Source organism: Galeopterus variegatus, unplaced genomic scaffold, assembly GCF_000696425.1.
Source record: "Galeopterus variegatus unplaced genomic scaffold, G_variegatus-3.0.2 Scaffold1298, whole genome shotgun sequence".
In the NCBI taxonomy this organism is placed as follows: domain Eukaryota; kingdom Metazoa; phylum Chordata; class Mammalia; order Dermoptera; family Cynocephalidae; genus Galeopterus; species Galeopterus variegatus.
This window is the reverse complement of record NW_007727409.1, coordinates 220,578-244,001: the sequence shown is the minus strand read 5'-3', so window position 1 is coordinate 244,001 and position 23,424 is coordinate 220,578. Positions and strand designations below refer to the sequence as shown.

General features: G+C 41.1%; 1 protein-coding gene across 3 annotated transcripts in view; it reads right to left on the bottom strand.

Annotated features, from left to right (window-relative positions):
• The window catches only part of CLCN5 (chloride channel, voltage-sensitive 5), a 158,507-nt gene extending 142,007 nt beyond the window's left edge, over nt 1–16,500 (bottom strand). The window contains exons 1-3 of one of the 3 annotated variants that reach the window (XM_008576139.1): nt 16,260–16,437; nt 15,316–15,647; nt 13,926–14,079 (exon numbers count right to left, since the gene is read on the bottom strand). In XM_008576139.1, coding sequence (XP_008574361.1) covers nt 13,926–13,941 — 16 coding nt within the window. In that variant the 5' untranslated portion in view covers nt 13,942–14,079; nt 15,316–15,647; nt 16,260–16,437. Of the gene's footprint in view, nt 1–13,925; nt 14,080–15,315; nt 15,648–16,259 lie in introns of all 3 variants that reach the window. The other 2 variants (XM_008576137.1, XM_008576138.1) reach the window with 2 other exon arrangements.
• Between the last annotated feature and the right edge of the window lie 6,924 nt (nt 16,501–23,424).

Here is a 23,424-nt window from a genome sequence, read left to right as displayed (position 1 = left end):
TTCCTTTGACTTCTTGTATTGAGGTCCTCTTTTTTTGGGGGGGGGGGCTAAAATAAGCCTGAACAATTTGAAGATTTAATTTAATCAAAATTTTGTAATGTAAATATTTGACAACTTACATCCTTCCTACTTCAACATTAGACTATACCTGCATTTCTCCTCAGGTCTCTAAGCAAAAAGCTCAAGAAATTGTAGCCTAGCATTCACTTACAACATTTAAGCAAGATGAACAAGAACAGCAGCTCCAGACACAGAGACATTTAATTGCTAAATTGTGGTCTGGAATACAATTACCATGCTACTTAGGTATTAAAACACCCAGAAATAAAACTAATGACATAATTACAATTGTTTCATCAAAAAGAAAACTAATAAACTCACAATTTTTACCTAATTTAATCTCACTTATTTTCTTAGCACTAAGCTTTAACAAAGCAACATCTCCCCTAAGCCTTCTGGCCACGATGATTCCTTGGTGACTTTTAGAGGCCCTTGTTTTTTCCAGAGTCCATCTTCTGTGCTTCAGACCTGACCTCTCACATCAACCACTAATCTACCTTTTATTTCTTAGTATAAATTGATAGTATGAAGGAAAGAATCTAATGGGGTATGGTTTTTATTTAAATGTTATTATTTAAAGGTATTACAGGTTGTTGTGAACAAGTCAAGCAGGATAGAAAGGTATCAAGTGAAAATTAAAAACTCCTAGCCCTGCCACCCCTTATCTCCAAGATAACCGAGAACTGTTTCTTGTGCATCATTCCTGAAATTTTCTAAGCACATGTAAGTATTCATATATACAAACTCTTATATCTATCTAAGCAATAATACCTCCCCCTTCTTTCTGTTGTACAAATGGGATCCCTACAAAACATACCATTCTGCACCTTCTTTTTCCACTTAAAAATAAACCTTGGACATCATTTCCTGTCACTATATATGGATCTACTTCACTGTTTTTACTGAAATGAACAGCATTCCGTAGTGTGTAAATACTGTAATCAACATAACTGGTCTCTCATGCTGAACATTCAGACTGTCAATAGTAAAAAGATGGCAACAATGAAGTAACCAACATCCTTGTGACAAGTGATCGTTATGCTGTTCCTTTTTAGAATAGATTCACTGAGACAAAAGGTATACACATCTTGTATTTTGATAAAGACTCCAACCTGCCCTCCAAATGGACTCTACCAATTTATACTTGGGCCAACAGTGCACAGGAGGTGGGCTTCTAAGTCAATTATGTGGTCTAAAGTTCCTGCAGCTCAAATAGGGAACTAGATATTTCACACAAAAATAGCAAGGCACTGATCATTTTGTTATATCTTTTATTTTAATAGTCTAGAAAGCCAAGCACCACAGTTGGTGGCAGCCACACCCTGCGTGATTATCCTTGCCCCCATCCAAATGCAAATACAGAGGGTGCTATTCCTCAGGATTAATCTAGTTCTTAAATAAGGAATTCCTTAGATTCAGAGATTCATTGAGTGAATTTAGCATACAAAAGAAACCTTGTATACCACCCCTGGCAACACCACCCATGATTATCTCTAACACCAGGAGCCCTACATAATGGTGTGATATAACATAGTTTCCACTCACCCATAAAGGCATTGGCAATGGAGACACACTCTGAATATGTAAGAACTCAATGCGTCAGCATATTCATAGAGTGGGATGATCTAATTGAGAGATTTTGTCAGTTTAACAGAGAATGGAGTGGGGGGGGGTTCCTAGTGACAGTGAAAATCTGTAAGCATCACCGCATAGAATCTAGTGAATCACATTTAGAATAGAATTTACTTAGCATTTTCTATTTTGCAAAGCACCTTAGCATACCTTATCTCATTTAATCTTCATGGCAATCCTGGTAGGAAGGCAAGACAGTTATTACTCATTAAACAGAGATTCAATGAGCACACACTATGTGCTGGGCACTCTCTACCAGGTACTTGGTAGGCAAAGATGATGAGACACTCCCCAGTCATTCATTGGTCACTCTGCCCTACCTGATGTATCTGCAAGGCCTTCACATTACCAAGTTAGGATACTTGGAAACATGGCTTACAGAACCCTGTGTGGTTGCATCCTGTGTTCTTGTATAACCTCATTCACTATGGTCCAGCCACACTGGACCACTCTTGGAAAGAACCTCAGAGATTTCTTTCCATCTCAGGGATTTCCACTTCATTTCCTCTGCCTGGGATGCTCTTCCCCCAACTCTTCACCTGGATAACTCCTACTCATCTTTCAGGTCTCAGGTGAACTTGTCACCCTTCCAGACTCTTCTTCCCGCTATAAGTTACATCTCATCTATTATTCTTTTTCATAGGACCTGACTTCCTAGCATTTACAACACTTCATGAGGAAATATTTGTGCATTTGTTTGCACTCCAACTCAAGACTGCACGCTTAGGAGGGCAGGTATCATGAGTTTCTTGTTCACTGATATAACCCCAGCACCCACCCAATGCAGTGCCTGGCACACAGAAGACGTAAGAACAAAGGTACCAAACAAATACTAATACCCTTGAGGGCTATACAATAGAGCCAGGAAACACACAAAGAAGGGAAAGGCTAATTTTACCAGAGGATGGGGGAGGTCCTGGGAAAGCTGATGGCTGGAAGGTAAATAGGTGTTTACCAGGAACGCTACCTACTAGTCCACCAGGGTGACTGGCGTGAGGAGAGCACAGAACTGTATGGTGCCTCTCAGAATTTGGGTTTTGGCATCTGGGTGCACAGTTGTATATTCAATACAGAGAAATGTATGAGGAGGAGGCTCTATTATTATTTATTACAGGGGTATAGAACCCAAGGATAAGAAGGCCTTGGCAGAGTTGGGAATTTGGATGACAGGGACTTCCCTGCCCACTTGCCTCTCACCATTCTCAAGCTAAATAGGAAAGATCATGACTTCGACCTGGGAATACTCAGTGCTGAGTCACACCACATGTCAGGCCAGTCCGGAGGGAGGATGGCGGAAGCACCAGAAAACTTAGCATAGGGGCCGGCCCGGTTGCGCCGCTTGGGAAGCGCGGCGGCGCTCCCACGGAGGGTTCCGATCCCACATACAGACCGGCCGCTCACTGGCTGAGCGAGGTGCGAGAGCAACACCGAGGGTTGCGATCCCGTGGCCGGTCCCGGTCCGGTACGGGCGCAACACTGAGGGTTGCGATCCGTTGCCAGTCACGAAAAAAGACAAAAAAAAAAAAAAAAAAAAAAAAAACTTAGCATAGACAGAGCCAGGGGATTTCTCTACATGTGAACACTTTTATTGGCCAGAAGACATTAATAATGTACTTTAGTGTGCTTATCTTGTGGTGTGGGGTGAGAAGAATAAGAAAAGAGAAAAGAAAATTCAGTGCCCACAGTATCTCACATGCCTGGTAAATATATTTTATTTCCATTGGATGGTCCCTGTCCTGGATATTTCTAATTGTTCTATGTCGCAATTTCTGTGTTGCTCTATGTTCCTCCTGGAAGTAGGCAGGGCAGAAGTCCTAAACAAATACAATAAAGGGCCATCTACTGCCAGAATGGTATTGGGTTGAAAAGCATCAAAATACAACATTACTAAAGGAGTCACCTCATACAATTAACTCCTCAACAGCTTCTTTGGTCTGACCGGAGGTCCATAAATACCTGGGGTTTTAATAGAAGGCTGCAAGAATAAGAAAATTCTGACATTTGTTGCCACCAACAGTGAAACTTTCTAGCCCCGCCTCCCACCACCCCTGACACACAGAACAGCAAGCATTACAGAAGCAGGAAGCTCTGAATCACAATTCTGGTTAAAACATAAGAAACTCTAGTTTATTTCAAAAATGCTAACAGAGTGACAAGAAGAAAAAAAAAATACCATGGAAGCCTCAATGGAAAAACAATTCTTTGAGGGGGGAAAAAAAAAAAAAAAAAAAACCTAAACTTGTCACAGTAGCAATAAAACATAGTAGGGAAAGACTAAAATTTAGCAGAAAATTATAAAATACCGAAGTCTAGGAGAGGCAGTGCAATGCAGTAAGGCTAGATAGGTAGAAAGACTGACAAAGAGCGAGGTGGGCAGCAGTGATTATCAGGAGCCCAGGGTCTCACTGGGCCTCAGTTGCTTCCTTTGCAAGATTAGACCTTTGAAACAGATCACCTCCACAGAGCCTTTCCAGTTTAAAAACATCCCTTTAACAACATGCCTAATTTTATTTTTTATGCCACAATTATAATACAACCAGAGCAGCTACAATGGACCAGGCAGGCATTTCCATGATTATCTCATTCTCATCTAGAAAGTGTGAGCTAAATATTAACTTGTGTGAGGTAAATATTAACATATCCTTTTGCATATTATAACAGTAAAGGCCAGCATTTGTGAATGCTTAACAAGTGTCAGGTGGCATTCAAAGACTGTATACATGTGTATTAACTTATTACATCCTCCGAAAGATTCTATGAGTAGGTATTACCATTAACCCCATTTTATAGATGAAGAGGGTGAGGCACAAAGAGATTCAATAACTTGCCTAAAGTCAACATGGCTAGCAGTGACAGAGCCAGGATACAAACCCAGGGAGTCTGTCTCCAGAGACCACACTTGACCCCAGAGGAGACAATTGAGGCTTTCAGAGCTTAGGTAACTTCAGCTACCAAATGGCAGAGCTGGGTTCAGATCCAGGTATATCAGATTCCGAGGCTTATGCTCCTTCCACAACTGTGTGCTTTGAAAAGAATGGCTGGCCCTTAAAGAATAATTTTCTGAAAGATTGTTTTCATTTACCCCCTACTCAATGCTTTCCATCAGAATCCATCCCCCACCTATTTCTCCCCCTTCTCTCCCCACCAGGAGTTGTGGAAAGGCAATGGGTGAAGAGAGACAAAGAACGCATTTTTTTTTTCTTAATTTTTAAAAATTTTTACTTGTTCATTTTTTAAATTGACAAAGAACTCATCTCCTGAGTACCTGCCATAGGTGAGGCACTGTGCCACATAGAAGGGAAAGGGGCAGGGAGATGGGTAGGGGTGTCTGCCTCTTTATTCCTGCTGTGACAATCTGACTTTGTCTCAAGAATCATGAAGATACTAACATTTTGGTCAACAGGCGGGACCAGGTAGCTTTTCTTAGGTGACAGTGATCCAATTACCAAGCCACACAGCTATCCAGATTTCACACTGAAGCTCTGACAGTTCGCTGACTGCTCTATGATGTGCACTCTTGGCCTGCCGTGTGTTAGCTACATCACCAGTGTTTACGAAAGCACCATGATGTACAAAAACAAAAACAAAAATCTGCAAGGTTGAAACATATACTTCCTTTGGATTTCAAGCAGAACAGTTTCTCATCAAAACCATCTATTGCATCACATTTTCCTCCGCCTTATTTTCAGGTTTACCCTGACACATATTTTGCCATCTCACCTTGTATTGTAACCTCAACATCAGATGCAATGTAATGTCCCTTTTTTTTTTGTACAATCTCCCATCCCCGCTCTGACTCCCAAGAGAGTTTTATGGAGTCAACAGGAGAGACAGCCAAAAATTACAAGAGTACTTGAGGAAGTATTAATAGCAAAAAACCTGCTCTAAAATCCTTGGGGTGCCTGGTTTCTTTTCTTTTGTTTTTTAATTTGAAGATAGAGGGCGACACAGAGCAGCTGAAGCAGTTGTCCAGAAGCCCATATGTTGCACTCTTGGAAGCCCTCTGTGAGAATCCACTGACTCTTATTTTATATTCCATTTCAAATCACTTGTTTCCCAGTTATAAAAGTAATACATGTTCATTGTATAAAATTTGGAAAATAAACAAAAGTATAAAAAAGGGGAAAACAAGTAAGCAGATCCTACCACCTGGAGATAGCCACTTTAACAACTTTGGATCATTTCCTTCCATTCTGTATTTATCTTCACATTCATAGATGTACATGGGTACTTCAAAAAGTTCATGGCAAGATTCATATTAACCTTCAATTCTATTTTTCCATGAACTTTCTGAAGTACTCTCATATATGTAACATGCAAACACATAAACACATAAACACAAATACAAATACATAAACAGAAATACATATACTCACATTAGAATTAAAAAGGCAGAGATGGGATAATCCCATATTTTTCCACTATATCATGAAGATTTTCCACAGCATTAGTCTTGATTTTTAATGGCCAGATATTATACTGTGCAGACCTGTATAATTTATTCACATTCCTCTAGTATGAAAACTATGTCTTCAGCTGTTCACTGTAAGTACTTTAGTATATGCGACTGTGTACATATACATATATATATATTTCCTTCAGAAATTATACTTTTCTAAATTAACAAGTAGTCCATGTTATTTACAAAAAAAGGAAAGATACAAATAAGCAAAAATAAAGTCAACTATAATTTCTTTTTTGTTAATACTTTTATGAATATCCCCTCAGACTTTTCCATATATTACACATACATGGACACAAATACATATATTAAAATGGGATCACAGGGCCGGCCCAGTGGTGCACTGCTACAGTGCGCCGCTTGGGAGCACGGCGGCGCTCCCGCCAAGGGTTCGGATCCCACATACAGACCGGCCGCTCACTGGCTGAGCGAAGTGCGGGCGCAACACCGAGGGTTGCAATCCCGTTGCCGGTCCCGGTCCGGTACGGGCGTGACACTGAGGGTTGCGATCCGTTGCCGGTCATGAAAAAAGACAAAACAGGGAAAAAAAAAAAAAATGGGATCACACTGTTAATAATTTTAAATAGCAATAATAATAGTTACCATGTATTGAATACTTACCACATGCCAGGCACTGTGATTTTCTCATTTAATCCCCTCAGCAATACCCTCAACAACCATTCAGCTCAGTGTTCCCAGGGAGCTTCAAAAATACTAATGTCTCAAATCACTCAGGGAGGTTCAAAAATACTCATGTCTCATACAGGCCAGCGACCAAAAGCAAAAAAATAACAAAAAAAACAAAGGGGAACAAAAGTAAAATGGATGGACGGTTAGCTCAGGTGGTCAGAGCATGGTGCTGATAATACCATAGTCCAGTGTTTGATCCCTGTACCAGCTAGCCACCAAAAAAAGAAAGAAAAAAAAGAAATAAAAATACTGATCTCTGCATCCCATCCCCAGAGATTTGGATGTAATTGGACTTAGTGAGGCCTGGGCTTGGGAAGTATTAAAAGATCCCCAAGTGATCTTAATGGGCACACAAGCTGGCAACTATTGGTACTACTTTATCCCTATTTTACTGATGTGGAAATCAAGGAACACTAAGGCAAGTAATGTACCCAACGTCACAGAGCTGATACAGGTGTAGCTGAGATTGAAATCCAGGTTTAAGCCCAGCACCCAGACTTCTAACTATTGATAATTTAGAATCTGCTTTTCCCCCTATTTAACATTATACCATGAACCTATTTCTATGTTAATAAATAGAACTGTATATGATCATTTTTAGTAACTACAGTATTTCATTGTACAGATGCATCAGAATGCAAGTGTTACCCATTTTTCCCACTATGGAAAATGGTGCAATTAATATCCTTATTGATACATCTTTGTGTTCATCCTCAATCATTTCCTTAGGATAAATTCCAAGGAAATGAACTGCTGGGTCAAAAGGAAAACACATTTTGTAAAGCTTTTAATAAATATTGCCTAATTGACATTCCCACTGGAAGTATATGAGAACACCTGCTTCCTCGTGTCCTTGCCAACAGTGAGTTCTGTCATTCCTTTTTAATCTTTGCAAATTATACTGGAGAAAACAGTATGCCACTCTAATTCCCCCTTCTTTGACTACTACTGAGATAGTATATTTTTTCATGTTTACTGGTCATTTGGATTTCTTCTTTTATGTATTTTCCTTTGCACATTTTTCCCCATCTTTTGAACATTTCTCTAGTAAAACACTTGTATTTTTCTTTTTGCTCTGTAAGTCTTCATGTGTTAAGGATAATGAGTCTTGTTGCAATTTTTTCTAGTTTGCTCATTAACTTTATTTATGGTTTGTGCAGAAATTTTAATTTTTCATAAATTGATTATATTAATCTTTCTCTTTATTATTCTACCTTTAATACTATGCATACAAATATCTTCCCTACCCCAATATAAATTAGTCTCCTATATTTTTTTAGTTCCTTTATCATCGCCCCCTCTCTTTTTTTTAACTTTTAATTCTTGAATGCAGCAGTTCCCAAATAGGATTACACATCAGAACTGCTTACAGAGCTTCTTTAAATGCCCAGGTCTTAAGACTGAATCACAATTTGAGGGGATGGAACCTGAGCAGGAATATTCTTAAAAGCACCACAGGTAATTCTGATGCTTCTCTCCTTTATTCCAGAAACGTTATTTTAATCTTTCTCAATTTATGTTGGTGTCATTTTTCCAAATTACTTCAGCACATCTGTTAAATAAATCATTTCATTCATTTGAAATGCTACCTTTATCCTAGTTGGTAAGCGCCATGAGAGCAGAGACCATACCTATTTTTCACCAACCATTGCATCTCTAGGGCCCGGCGGAGTGCCTGGCACATAACTGGTGTTCAAAAATGTTAAGTGAATAATAAGTAACGCCTGACAACACAAGGCGCCAACTTCAAACTGACTAGTGTTCATTATTTTATTGACTGTTAGACCAATAAAACAATGTTATTAATGATGAAACTGAGTTATCAAAAATATTAAATTATGCCCAGTATACTCTGTTTAAGTGGCCAGAAAACGTATTAGAGGGCTCTGTTGGGAAAAATAGGAAAATGGTCAGTGCCCCTCAGATGTTCAGAATCTTGCTGAGCATTTGCTGTAAATATCCTCAGGTGTTCCTTGTTACTACTTAATGTACATTGCCTATGGACACCCAGGTGTCCAGGGTTGTGGACTTAAGTATAAAAGACTAACAGCTCTGATCCACAGTGCTTCTCAGAACTCTGAGAAGCAGCTAGGATAGTTGCTCCTAGATCTGAATAAAACCCATTCATTTTTTTCTACACCCACGTCTCCCAGAACCTTTTTTCCTATTACCTAGCTCAAAGACCTGAGTGTGGAGGGTTTGTGACCCAATCTGTGTTATCCAAAGAGCTTATTTACGTAGAATACTCCCTGTTGGGAAAATGTAACAATTTGGTCAGGCTCCCCTCACCTCGCAGCCAATTCAGGGTGGTTCAGTAACATTGTGTGTGTGGGTGGAGTAAGTGTGCCTGCAAAGCGGCGCCACTTTGGCTGGTGTTTTACTGCCTCGGGCGCCTGACCGCTCTGTGCGGCCATGTTTCTTCCAGACCTGCAGCTTCCACGGACCGTGTGGCCAGTTACCTAGTTTATAGACCTGCGTGAAGGGGTCTGGTGACCCAGCCTGGCGTATGAAGGGTTTGTGACCCAGTCTGTGAATGGGCTTGAGGGGTCTGGGAGCTCCAGACCCAGCCCTAGCTCAACCATTGGCCCAGTTGGTGCAGAATTACTGGCAGGTAAAAGAGCTGTGACAACCAGCATGGTCGCCTAGCTTTACAATTGGCATCACGAACAGGATTAAGAGCTCTACAATTGGCACTGTGAGCAGGATTTCAGGCCTTAGCCATAGCTTAGCAGTAGCCTCGCAGTAGCCCTTGTCGATGCCGACTACGCCAATTTGTCTGGCAACTGCTAAGGCCTGAAATCCTGCTTACAGTGCCAATTGTCTAGCTCTTAATCCTGTTCGTGATGCCAATTGTAAAGCTAGGTGACCACGCTGGTTGTCACGGCTCTTTTATCTACCGGTAATCCTGCACCAACTGGGCCAATGGTTGAGCTAGGGCTGGGTCTGGAGCTCCCAGACCCCTCAAGCCCATTCACAGACTGGGTCACAAACCCTTCATTCGCCAGGCTGGGTCACCAGACCCCTTCACGCAGGTCTATAAACTAGGTAACTGGCCACACGGTCCACGGAAGCTGCAGGTCTGGAAGAAACATGGCTGCACAGAGCGGTCGGGCACCCGAGGCAGTAAAACACCAGCCAAAGTGGCGCCGCCTTGCAGGCGCACTTACTCCACCCACACACACAATGTTACTAAACCACCCTGAACCCACTGCGAGGCGAGGGGAGCCTGACCAAATTGTTCCATTTTCCCAATGCTCCCTTCTTCACTAATGCTACAAAAATGAGGTTTCACTTCAATGTAATTTTAAGCAGATCAGATTTCAGGGCTTGAGCCTGAAAAATATATTATTTATTAAGAAAATATGAGGAAAAATATATATATATATATACACACACACACACTTTTTTTTTTTTCCATTTTGGCGACTGGCCGACATAGGGATCCCAAACCCTTTACCTTGGTGTTACTGGCACCAAAAAATATGGTATTTTTATTAAGAATTGTTAAACATTAAAATGTTTTATTATAAAATAAAATCCCCATACTGGCCAGCTGCCAAAAAGAATAAAATAAATAAATCATTAACTACTAATGATATTTCCATCACCTACAGAGAAAAAACACAATCTCTTTATGCATCATTAGGAATAAAACTTTAGACTCCCACCTGCACAAACTCCAGTTCTATGGTTTCAAAGCTTTCTTTGAAACATTGACCTGACCGCCCGCAGGTATCTCAACCCCAAAGGGTCAAACTAAACTCAGGACACTAACCATCATCCCCATGCCCTTCAGCAGCCCCTCCCATTCCCCATCTCAGAGAAGGGGACTGCCAACCCCCAGGCACCCAAACTGGCTATCAATCCTCATTCAGTTCTTACCACATCCAGTCACAGAACATTTCTAGACTTCATCCCGTTCTCTTCAACCTTGCTGCCCCTGCTTCTGCTCAGACCCTCGCCATCTCTCCCCTAAACCACTATTCCAGAAACCTCCTGGCATTTACTGTCTCTAGCTCCAACCCCACCTCAGCACTGCTGCCAAAGTAATCTTTCTGAAACAAAATCTGATTATGTTACTTCCCTGTTTAGAACCATTGTCTTCAGGATGAAGTGTAAAATCCTTCCTAGAACACACAAGGTCCTTTATTATTGGGCTTCCAACTAACTTCCCTAATTCCTCTGAGGTCGTGCCCCTACACATCTCACACTAGGCAAACAAAGCAACTTGTAAGTTTCCAAACAGCCCTGCTCTGTGTGCACAGAATGCAATCCTCTCACTTGCCCATCTGGCAAACTCCTACTCGTTTTTTTTGACCAGCTCAAAACTCAGAGTCCCTTAGACCCAGTGTTCTGAGGTCAGATCTGGGTTTGGACCGTCTCAATCAGAAAGATTAATGACCTCTATTAAGCACATGAACATTGCTTCCTACGTAGTGAAGAAATCAGTACCCAAGTTCTGTACCAAGCAGTAAAAAATCTAACAAGACTGTTTGGCTCAATTAACAGTAGATACTCAAATGGCTCCTTTTGATAGTTGACGGTTACGGCCATCCATTACCTTTCTCAATGTAATGAAGTATTTTACAGTCAATTTGTGGTGTGAATGTTGCTCTTGTCTTTCCTTGCTTACAAGCCACTTTCACATTGAACAGCTGTGAGACAGGCACATTGGGATGCCTACTCTTGTTAGTATTCATTTTATACCACCCAAGATATCATTTAATTTAGACAGGAGTATTTCCTTATGATCATATTATTCCGTCCTTTAAAGTGCTGCTGTGTTTGACTCCAAACATATCTACTGAAACTCCGTCAAAGAGTTTTTTAAAAGGCTTTTCTCCTTTACAAGATGAGAAATGGGGTTGCTCCCTTTCTGTTTAGCACAATCTGAATCTGCACTGGCATCTAAACAAGAGATCTTCTTAAAATAAGAATGATTTATTGTGGCATAATACTTCTTTGAACTCTACAGAGAACGGTCTTTTGGTAAGAATGAATATATACTGCATTACAGGAATAATTGTTAGTAAATTTGTTATTTAGGATTCCATTAAATTTCTGTGGTGAAGGATAATTATTTTTTAGGTTAACTAAGCAACAGAATCTTGGTGAAAATTATCCATCATTGAAACTTTTGACTCAAGGCATAACAGTGAAATTTATAGTTTTCTATTTAGTCATTGTTATTGGCAGCCATTGATATTATTAGTCATTGCTAAACAACTGAAACCCAGTTCAAATAAATAAATTATAACTGCCCCCAAAAAAACAAAAAACAAAAAAAAAACCTCAGAGTCCATCATGCTTTTCTCTGGGCTTCCATCACATCTTGCACCTTTCCCTATTGTAACACTATTCATCGTGACATAATTATTTGTTTATATGTCTGTCTTTCCCAGACACAAGGAACCCTCTAGGGTTCTGCATCTTATTTACCTCTGTATTCTGTTGAATGAAAGAATGTCTCAGTATTTAAGCAAGAATATCCAAACTGCTCTTGATAAATGCCCATTGCATGAGTCAAAGCATATATACAGGCCAAATCCCACTTCAACAAACATCCTTTTTAAAATTATTATTATTATTTCAATTGACATATAATAATTGTATGGGGATGGACAGTTAGCTCAGTTGGTTAGAGCACAGCCTTGTAACACCAAGGTCAAGGGTTTGGTTCCCTGCACTAGTCAGCCTCCAAAAAATAAAAATAAAAAAATAAAGCTAGAAACTAATTTCAGAAAATAATAATAATTATACATATTTGTGGAGTACAATGTGATATTTCAACACATGTATATAATGAATAATGATCAAATCAGGGTAGTTGGCATATCCATCCCCCCAAACATTTATTTCTTTGTATTGGGAACATTCAAAATCCTCTCTTCTAGCTATTTGAAAATATACAATAAGTTATTGTTAACTATAATCACTCTACAGTGCTATAGACCACTAGAACTTATTCTTCCTATCTAGTTGTAATTTTGTATCTGCTAAACAACCTCTTCCTATCCCCCTTCCCCCTACCATTCCCAGTCCCTAGTAACCACTATTCTACTCTCTACTTCTATGAAATCAACTTTTTTTAGCTTCCACATACAAGTGAGAACATGTGGTATTTATCTTTCTGTGCCTGACTTATTTCACTTAACATAATGTCTTCAAGGCTCATCCATTCAACAAATGTCTTTAAATTAAACATCAAATGTTACTTGTTACATTTGTGTCCCTACATATTTTGAGCCATAACCAACACAATGAAACATTTTTAAGATACCAGCAAACCTACCTGTTGAACACAGATATATTCAAGCTATTTCATTCTATTCCATGTAAGTGGTCCTTAACCTTTTGTGAGTCACAGACCAATTTCAGTAGTGTTTGTCTATCATTTCTTAAATCCATACCCCTTTGTGATAAATATAAAAATCATACACACACCTGGAGATTCTGATACTGTCCAGAAAGGCACAATCCTCAACCCCACCAAGATAAAAAAAAATAACTTTGAATGTGGTAGGAATTCATAGGTTCACAAGAGATTTAAACCATCAGCCAAGATACTGTTGAGCTTTGCCTTCATATAGTTCATATTATTAAATTAGGTATTTTCCTTCTATCACCAATGCAAATGTTCTAACATTAAACATGCTTTTCAAACTGTATAAATCCCAAGAAAGTTTTTATCAGGAAGAGGAATCTGGAGAGGCACTGACATCTGTCTCCCCCACCTTTGAGAATCTTATGATGGAAATTTGCCAGAAACAAATGAGAAAAAAATATCCTCCGTTTCCTCACATATAACCCCCACAAGCACATGTTTAAATGAAGGGAGTTCTTTTAAATGCTTCTGGAACAATATTTTCCTGCTCTCCCCCCACCCCCATTCCACTTTAAAATAATTTGAACTTCTAGCTAGCAGCAACTTCTTTTAAACTAATGTGCTTTGTCCTTGCAAAGACAAAGGGTTAAATTAAAGAAATGCCTGGCTGCCTGCCACTGGCTTGGGGGGTTGGGTGGGGATGGAGGATAGAGTAGGAGGAAAAACCAGTTAGAGGAATAAGCACTAATTTCTTACCCTGCCACATGGCCATCTTGATCCTATCTCCCACGCTAGGGTCACAGGCTCAGGGCTTCCCAGAGCTCCCAGTTTTGTAGGTAGACTTGAATGTGGTGTAGATGGAAAGGCAGCAATGTGGTCCCACTTTCTGCAAGACGCTAAAGCCCCAAACCTGAAAATGTAAACAGAAAAATGAATACCTAAAAAAAAAACCCCAAATGCATGAAAATTATCTTCTGCCCTTCTCTGAACCTGTCTTTCAAAAATACTCAGATATAGGCAGTGTCAAGTTTCTCCCTAAGCAGGCAGGTATCACTGAGGAAAGAAAATCAGGAGCTTTAGGGTGAGTTAATATGTTGTATAATTCTGCATGAATCACTGGAGCTTCAGTAAATGGTGTCCAGAATCACAAAGAATGAGTGGCTGGATGAGAGAAGTGCCTTTCCTATGTTGAGGTTCCACACTTAGGGGAATGGAGAGCAGCACTAATATCCAATCCCCTGCCCAACCCCCCAAATACCCAACTTTACATTTAAAAATCAGTAGAAAGGAGACCAAATTTTGTGAATTCTTAAAGTTTTAAAATAAATCTTGCATGGGGGGGGGGGGGGGGGAGGAAGCATAATTAAAAGTGAATGATGCCCTTTGGGTAGTGGCTCTTCCTCTCTGCTTCATTAGACTTTTCCACACCTTGCAAATTTCCTACAGTGAGCATATATTGCTTTTTTTTTTCTTCATTTTTATAGCAGTTTAGTTTTACAGAGAAATTGAGCAGAAAGTACTGACAGTCCCCATACCTACCCTCCCCAACATATATCGCTTTTATAATTAGGGGGGGAAATTAACCAAAGAAAAAGAAAATGTAAAAATAGAATACCAATTTAAGTAAAACCAAATTAATTTAGCTAATTCCTATTGCTAAAACTTCAAATCCAGCCTCAGGGCAATACTATTTACAAGGATATGAAAGGAGGTAGGAACGGCAGAAAAAAATCAGAGGTCTGACTATTTAGTTGTTGATTCAGAAGTTTAATATATTAAATACTCTGTCCATTTCAACAAGTTCGTTCTTAGTTAATAAATTGGCCTTCCTTATGTAGCATACAAGCCAATCTGCTTTTTCTAAAAAAAAAAAAGTCCTCACCTTTTGACCTGGTGAACATCAAAGTAGACTGCAATCTCCATAGCTTTTATAAAACCCACACCTCCACCTCCAGTGAAAGCGCTAAAGCACAAACACTGAAGGCTAATACTAACTTGAGAATCATGTTGACCTTCTTTAATGACCCCCCTTTTTTTTAAAGGACAAAAGAGTTCATGTGTACACCAGTTCTAAAAACACCAATAGAAAAAAAAACTGCTTTGGATAAGGAAGGGTTCGCTAAGTCCAAGAAAAGTAGGAACTCACAAACTCCCAAGATGAATTCACTGGGAAAACGTTCTCCAGTGACTTATCTGGAACCTGGGACAGTTTGTTTGGGTTTGCCTTTTTTCCTTCCATTTCGCGTGCAGTTAAGAAGTACTGATCCGCGCCGCGTGGGACAAAGAGAAATTTAACACCTCTGAAGTTAAACCCGAGTAGTTGCTAATAAAGGTATGAAGTTAACGTAAAGCGGATTCTTACTGGCTTTTTATGCCCCAAACTTCTGGATTTCCCTCACTTACTCGGGGCAGCTTCCACTGACGTTATCACAAGGTACACGTACAACCTCACTTAGAAATCCAGGCGACTGATTTGCTCTGAAATGTTAATAAAGGTAAACGCGCGTCAATGTAAAGGTGAAGCTTTACCTTGACGGAAAAAGCACTCAAGCGCAAGGCTTGGAAGGCTGGAGAGGACCAGCTCCTCGCATTGTGGCAAAAGGAAAAGGCGCAGCAACTACTTTTCCGAGAGTTGGGACTCAACTCGGCTAAGACCCACACAAACCTGCGGCAAGTCCCGAGCAGGAGGGAGAAGAACGGGGCCTCGACTGAGCTTTCCCAGCAAAAGCCACCCTACCCCAGTCCTGGAAAAGGGACGCAGACAGTTAATCACCCCGGTTCAAAAGCCAGGCGGGCTTGGCGCGCCGCACCGCAAGGAAACTTCGCTCGGGCAGCCCAGGGACCCTCCTCGGAGCACAGGGTTGGGCTCCCGGGAAGATGCCACCCCGGACTGGCTAGACCTAGCCTGTCTACCTCCTCCGAGTGCAGGGTGGCGGCAGTCGGGCACGGGGAACCCCCATCACTGGGGGGCCGAGCCAGCAGGGGAGCGTTTCCCCTGTGTCGCTGCGCTAAGCGGGTGCTCCAGCGGTGGGCCATAGCCAGTGGCCCGCGAAGGACCTGCTGGGGAAGGGACAGCTCATTTGTCTTTACCTGTCGCCGAGGTCAGGAGCGGCGGAGCCCGTGTCCGCCGCCGGTGGGCAGCGCGCTCGGTCGGTTCCGGCGTCCAGGGCACTAAGTTGAGCTAGAGCCCCACGTAGCCGGCAGAGCTTCATTCACACAGCCCAGCCGGGGAGGAGGGGGAGCGGAGCGGACGCGCGGCTCATGTGACAGGCGCCTAGCGAGTATCGGCTCAGCCCAGCCGGCTTCTGCGCGTGCGCGCCAAGGCGGCCCCTACCCCGCACATGGGCCCAGCGGGGGAGGGGGGACGCCGGCCAAGGAGGAGCTGCAGGGCGGAGTTTCAACTTGCGCAACCGCGGTAGGTCGGCCATCTCGCTGCCATATTTAATGAGGACTGGGTGGGACGTAACCCAGTGCTGGGCGTGTCATTTGCGTTTGAAAAAGCAATTCCCCATTATGTTTCGCTGTTTCCAGCCTGCAGTACTTTTTTTTTTTTTGGTTTGGTCCTTAGAATGGAACTGTTTATCCGGAGCTTCTGGCCCGCAGAGTAGTTAGTAGTAGAAATCTAATACTAATAACATTAGATCACATATTTGAGCCTCTTATTATATGCCAGCCACTGTTCTAAGTTCTTTACTTTTTTCATCTCATTTAATGCTCACAATAACTCCAGGGAATATGGGCCATTATTTCTCCATTTTTACCCATAAGAATACAGAGGCACAGAAAGTTAAGTAACTTGTCCAAAGTCACATAATAGTAATAGAAATAGTGATCAAATATAGCGATCCTCCTAACAACCAACTTGATCCTAATAGCAACACCGGAAAATCTACACTGCACTTATCAATATTACCTCCATTTTAATCATTACAAAACGGAGGCTCAGAAAAGCAAAAGTCTCAGGACTAGGATTCCAACCTAGGTCTATGTGACTCCAAAGCCCTTGCCCTAGGGTTGGATAACATAGCCCGCCACACACACCCCACCCCACCCCTCGTTTTACAGTAGAGAAAATGTAAGCCAAATAGGGTGCACTGACTTACTTAAGACGGTCCAGCTAATTAGTTATTGGCAGAACTGAGAATGGAATCCATATACTTAGTCCAGGTAATGTAACTAGAACCCAAGTACTCTAATGCAGAGTCTACTGCAATGAGCAGTTTTGAATGCCTGCTTTGGACAAGCTAAGTTGTCAGGGATGCAAAACCTGTATCCTAGCCCAATCAGCATAAGGCCGCCAGGGGTAAATCTGCAATCTGACGAAGGCTTTTGAACCACTGCAATGAGGGAGACTGCCCACCAGAGAAATCGTGAGCATCTCACCAAGGAAAAATATAGTCATTACAGGATTTGGGGGAATGGTTAAGTTTAAGTGAATTTTTTTTTTTTTTTTTTTTTGGCAGCTGGCCAGTACAGAGATCCAAACCCTTGACCTTGGTGTTGTCGTTTAAGTAAATTTTAAATGAAGCAGTGTCTTGGTAAGCTCAAAGCAAAGCAAGACTGTGTCACTGGGTGGGGGGTGTGACCACCATTAGGTCTGGACTACAAAATAAACCCAGAGTTCTGTTTCCTTGGGAAGCACAAAGTAAAGATAGATGTGGAATGTTGTGTATAGATACCCCTTATCTGAAGCTCTGCACCTGGGTTGGAAATCAAGCCTGCTTCTCTGTATCAAAGAAACTTATGTCCCCCAGGCAAATGTGGGATGTTTTATTCCTACTGATATGCAGCAAAGTCTCTGATAGTTTATGATTTTAGAGAGCAAAGTTTCTCAGTGAATAAAAACATGGCAGTCACTCAAATATGGGCATTGTTATTACTTTACAGCTGCAGCATCTCTTCGAAAGAAATATTGTTCTCTGTTAAATTTGCAGCTGACAGGGGCCGGCCCGGTGGCGCACTGGATAGTGCGCTGCTTGGGAAGCGCGGCGGCGCTCCTGCCCGAGGGTTCGGATCCCACATACGGGCCGGTTCCCGCTCACTGGCTGAGCGAGGCACGGGAGCAGCACCGAGGGTTGCAATCCTGTTGCCAGTCCCCGGTCTGGTACGGGGGCAACACTGAGGGTTGCGATCCGTTGCCGGACATGGAAAAAAGACAAAAGACAAAAAAAAAAAAAATTTGCAGCTGACTTTATCTGTGTCTTTCATTCCAGCCTGATGAATGGCTGAATTTTTGCTTTCTTGGTCCAAAATAATTTTTACTTTCTCACCTGGTAACATTTAGTCCCTCCCTTTGGGTACTCAGAGTGAGTGATATAGCCACAAGTAACTAGAAAGAAGCAGGACAGTCTTCTAATAAATGTAAATCCAAGTGGAGGTAATCTTCTGCAAAAGTGTTCAGGCAGGAAGTTATATGTGAGGACCTGTGTGGCAAGGAAGTAGAGCAGAGTTGTAGGAGATATAACCAGAAAGTAAATAGAAATTTAAAATTCTCCAATTTTGGAGAATCCTGAATATTGGACTGTGATTTGCACTTAATTCAGAAAGTGACTGAGAAGGAATTGAGATTTTTGAGCAAGGGGCAATCCCTCTATTGGAACTCTTCTTTAAGAAAGTGAATCTGGGATGATCATTCAAGAAGAGGTTTGTTTGCTTACTTGCTTCTTTTCTGTCATTGCAGGAGAGAAGAAACTGAAGCTTATCTGCAGGTTGAGTAGGAAGAGCCACCAATGAAACAGAAATTGAAGGGGAAAGAAAATGAGGGACAAGTAATGGAGTAAAATACTTGGGGAGATAGAAATGAGATCCAAAATACAAGCTAAACTTGGAAAATATGCCTCTTCTTCAGATACAGGAAAAAAGGGGTTGAAGGATGACAGTCTGGTTGGAAGCAGGCTTGTCATGACACTGTCTCTGCAGAGCGAGCATACTGGCTTTACTTGGAGCATAGGTTTATTGGGGAGTGCTAGAGCAGGGGTGGTTTGTGGAAATTATGAGAGGGCTGCAGTACACCCGGATTACCATCTGATGTCGCCACCAACCACTGACAATTTAGAGTGCTCCACTTGGGGACCACATTTCAAATAATGAACATTTCAAAAAACAAAAAGAGAGAGAACATTTTATCTTTTGCGAATTGCAGAACAAAACCAGACTGCCTGGGCTCAAAACCGACCAGACTCAGACACTAGCTGTGTCACCTCGTTCAAGTTACCTAATTTCACTCTGCTTCAGGTTTATCTGTAAAATGGAATAATAGGATTAAATATATTAATAGATGGAGAACAGTTAAAATAGATTAAGCAATCAATAAATGTTAGATAGTGTTACTATTTTGGGTGATGATGAGGAGGAAGGGGAGGATAATTAATAAGACTCCTTCAGCCTTTGGATCTCCAAAGTTTTGCAGGAGTTATTTGTGTAGTGAGTATAAAAGCCTACACAATACCTCTCCAAGAGAAGTGGTTAGAGCCTGGTGCTAATGGTGCAAAGTTAACAGTTTGACTAAGAGGTATAGATTCTGGGGCCAGCCTGTGGCTGACTCGGGAGAGTGTGGTGCTGATAACACCAAGGCCACGGGTTCGGATCCCTATATAGGGATGGCCAGTTAGCTCATTTGGGAGAGCGTGGTGCTGACAACACCAAGTCATGGGTTAAGATCCCCCTATCGGTCATCTTTTTTAAAAAAAAGAAAAAAAGAGGTATAGATTCTGGGGCCAGCCTGTGGCTGACTCGGGAGAGTGTGGTGCTGATAACACCAAGGCCACGGGTTCGGATCCCTATATAGGGATGGCCAGTTAGCTCATTTGGGAGAGCGTGGTGCTGACAACACCAAGTCATGGGTTAAGATCCCCTTATCGGTCATCTTTTTTAAAAAAAAGAAAAAAAGAGGTATAGATTCTGTTAACTCTGTTCTCTTTCCATGGCCCTGACCAGACTAGAGAACCTTAGCCTGGTGTCCCACATGTGTGTGCACATGTCACTAGTGGCTTTGGCCAAGAGAGTGAAGATAGATCAACATAAGCAAGTCCTCTGCTCTCCTTCCCCTCCCTTGGAAAAAATTGAAAGAATGTTCCCGCCCCCCATTATGGTCAAAAGACTGTTGATCAAGAGATGGTTCAGGGTCTTACAAAGCGAAGAGTAAACACAATGTGATTTTAAAAATTAATTATAAAGAAAATAAAACAGTGAATTTCTCTGCGTAATAAAAGGTAGCACTTTAGAGTTAATTTTGCAAAAGAAAAACCTCTAGAGCAATAGATTACAATGATACCTAAACTGTCATGTCTAAAGCAGCTTTATCTTTCATTTTGAAATTGACATTGCAAATAGAGAATGAAATAGCTACATGATTACATTGCCATGTGGAGCAGTCAGCAAATGCTTCTGATACTGTTTTTCTTCATGTGTTGCACATTTTGTTGGACCCTTACTGTTGTGCTAGCCACTCTGCTAGCCCCTAGGGATACTAGTTTTAAAGTGAAATGTCTGGGGTGCCCAAGAGATGCCTGGGATCGTTTTAGAAAAATGAGGCAGAATAAAAGAAAATGAACAAAAATCTCTAGCTCAGACAGTAGGTTAGGAAATTCTGATAAAAGAGTGATCTAAAATCATTTGTAATTGCCCTGTACCTGATGAGCTAAGTATCAAAATTAACAAATAGCTTCTATACCAATAATGGATAGCTAACCTCATAATAGGAGAAATATTAATGAAAACTACAGTGAGACACCATTGGCAAAGTATAAAAATATTGACAACACACTGTGTTGATAAAGCAGGAAGGGGAAACCCTCTCATAAATTGCTGATGGGAATGCAATTAGCCAATTGAGGGCAATTTTGCAATAACTATACATAAAAATTACAAATATATGACTTTGATCCCAAAATTTTATTTCTAGAAATTTCTCCTCCAGTTATGTTTGCGTAGGTGTAAAATGTTGTGTGTACAAGGTTATTCACCGTAGCATTGTTTGTCATAACAAAAAATGGGAAATAACCAGATGTCACTCAATAGGGCACATAAACAATAATACATTTGTCCAATGGAAAAGAAAATGAGAAAGCTCTTCACATACTTATATGTAAAATTCTCTATGATACATATGTGGAAAAAACAAGATGTACAGTTATATACTTTCTCAATTTTGTGCCATGGAAGTGTGTGACCTATTCAATTATATATTTTAAAAAGTAATAGAGAAAAAAAATTTTTGAATAGCCTGTCAAGGATTTTGTTTAGATTGAAGAGCCAGTTGGTTAGCTAACTCCTTAGTGCCAGCCAGAGGAAGATCCAACTAGTCTGCAAGCATATACTAGAAATTCTGATATGCAAAAACCCAGTCTTTATAGTTCTGTAGTTGGGCTCAGCATAATTCTTGACAGATGGTTTTCATGAAAAATTTTACTTTTTAAAAATCCATGTCAGGTTGCCCTCTACCTGACTGAAGTCCAAGCCTAGCTAGATTAGAGTTGCTAGTACTCTTAAGGGGGCAGATACAAAGGTTTGTTTAGGGAATGGTTTTGAAGATTTGCAGGTCTCTCATCTGTAAGTCCATCCAGCTCTGTATAGACTTTTGTTCCTTAAAGGAGTTGAAGTGCAATGGGATAGTGGTAGTGGTTTCTCTGAACCACTGTGAGACCCGTTCACCTACTCGCATGGGAGCCCCTTGAGGGCAGGGACCTTGTCCTCTATTTCCTTTATATCCATTACGGCAGTGCTTTTCAAACTATTTGTGGGGAAGGCCCATTTTCCCAAATCCATCGTGTTGGTACTTATGATTATATCCAACAAACATAAAATTACTCTGTCAAATTGTTGTTAAGGTTTCAAAACATTTACCCTCAATTTCATTCCAGTTTGATATAGGCCAATAATAAACAGTTAGTGGACCAGCACTAGGCCACGGACCACGCTTTGAATAGTATTGCCTGACAGCACTACCATTGCACCCAGCTCATTGTAGGGATTCAATAAATTCTGTGTTTAATACAAGGGTACTTCAAAAAGTTCGTGGAAAAAATAGAATTAAAAGATAGTACAAATCTTTCTGTGAACTTTTTGAAGGTACCCTTATACATCATTCTTATTGAGTATTTTCTACTTGCAGAGTGTTTTCACATCTTTTCCCCCCTTCTGTCCTCACACCACCTTCAGAGTCAAGTGGAGCAGATTTTATCATTCCCATTTGACAGAAGAGAAAGTTGAGGCACGCAGATTGATTTCCCGGGTCTGAAACAGAACCCCAAATTCATCTCTGACTCCTGATGCATTTTGTGGCAGCAGCACTAGGAAAGCCCTCCAGTCAAAGAGAGCTTCCCAAGGGTTCCACCAATGAGAAAAAAATAGGCCTTCGGTTTTCCAAATGACAGCAGGTTGACAGTGTGTTACGACAGAAAGAGCAGAGACTCATCAGAGAGCTAGTTTGGAATCCAGCTTTGAGCACGATATTCTGCCTCTGAGCTTGTCTCCTTATCTCTGAAGAGGATAATAACAACTTCTCCACAAAGCTATACAAAGAACTAAATGATGAATGTAAATAGCCAGGCACGTGATTCAGAAAGAATGGTTGTTATTGATACTAAGCTCTGTTTGGAAGGCCTGCATTGAAGAGCTTACTGGTTAATCTCATTGCATGGAATGTGCGCCATCTACAGGTAAAGAACATGGCTCAGGACAAGGACGTTGCTCTCTGTAGCAACGGGATCAGTGCACCATGCCCTTCCTGTCTTTCTCTTTTTGAGCTGGCTTCTGGAAAGCTTGAAGCGAAATGTTTGGTCCACCCCTGGCACGTGAATGGGACTTTACAGATTGTATTTTACGTTAACCTCACCGCTAGTTCTATTTTATTTTTCCACATCTGTATTTTCCCTTGTCCTGATTATCTCATTTTTGATATATTTTTGTAGTCACTTTAAATACTCTGTACAATAAGCAGAATAGTGATTTACTAAACTAGATAAGCATTTGACAAGAATACATTCTATTTTTTTGTTATTGTTAGTCTGTTATCCTGGTAACCTCCAGAATGTAACTATAGGTACAAGAGTGATAAGGTAACTATAAGATATAATGGAAGTAAAAATAATTTGAATTTAAAATAAAACTTTAAGACTCCAAGCCTATGCAGATTGAAATGGCCACTACCTGGGCCGGCCCGGTGGCGCACTGGATAGTGCGCCGCTTGGGAAGCGCGGCGGCGCTCCCGCCCGAGGGTTCGGATCCCACATACAGACCGGTTCCCGCTCACTGG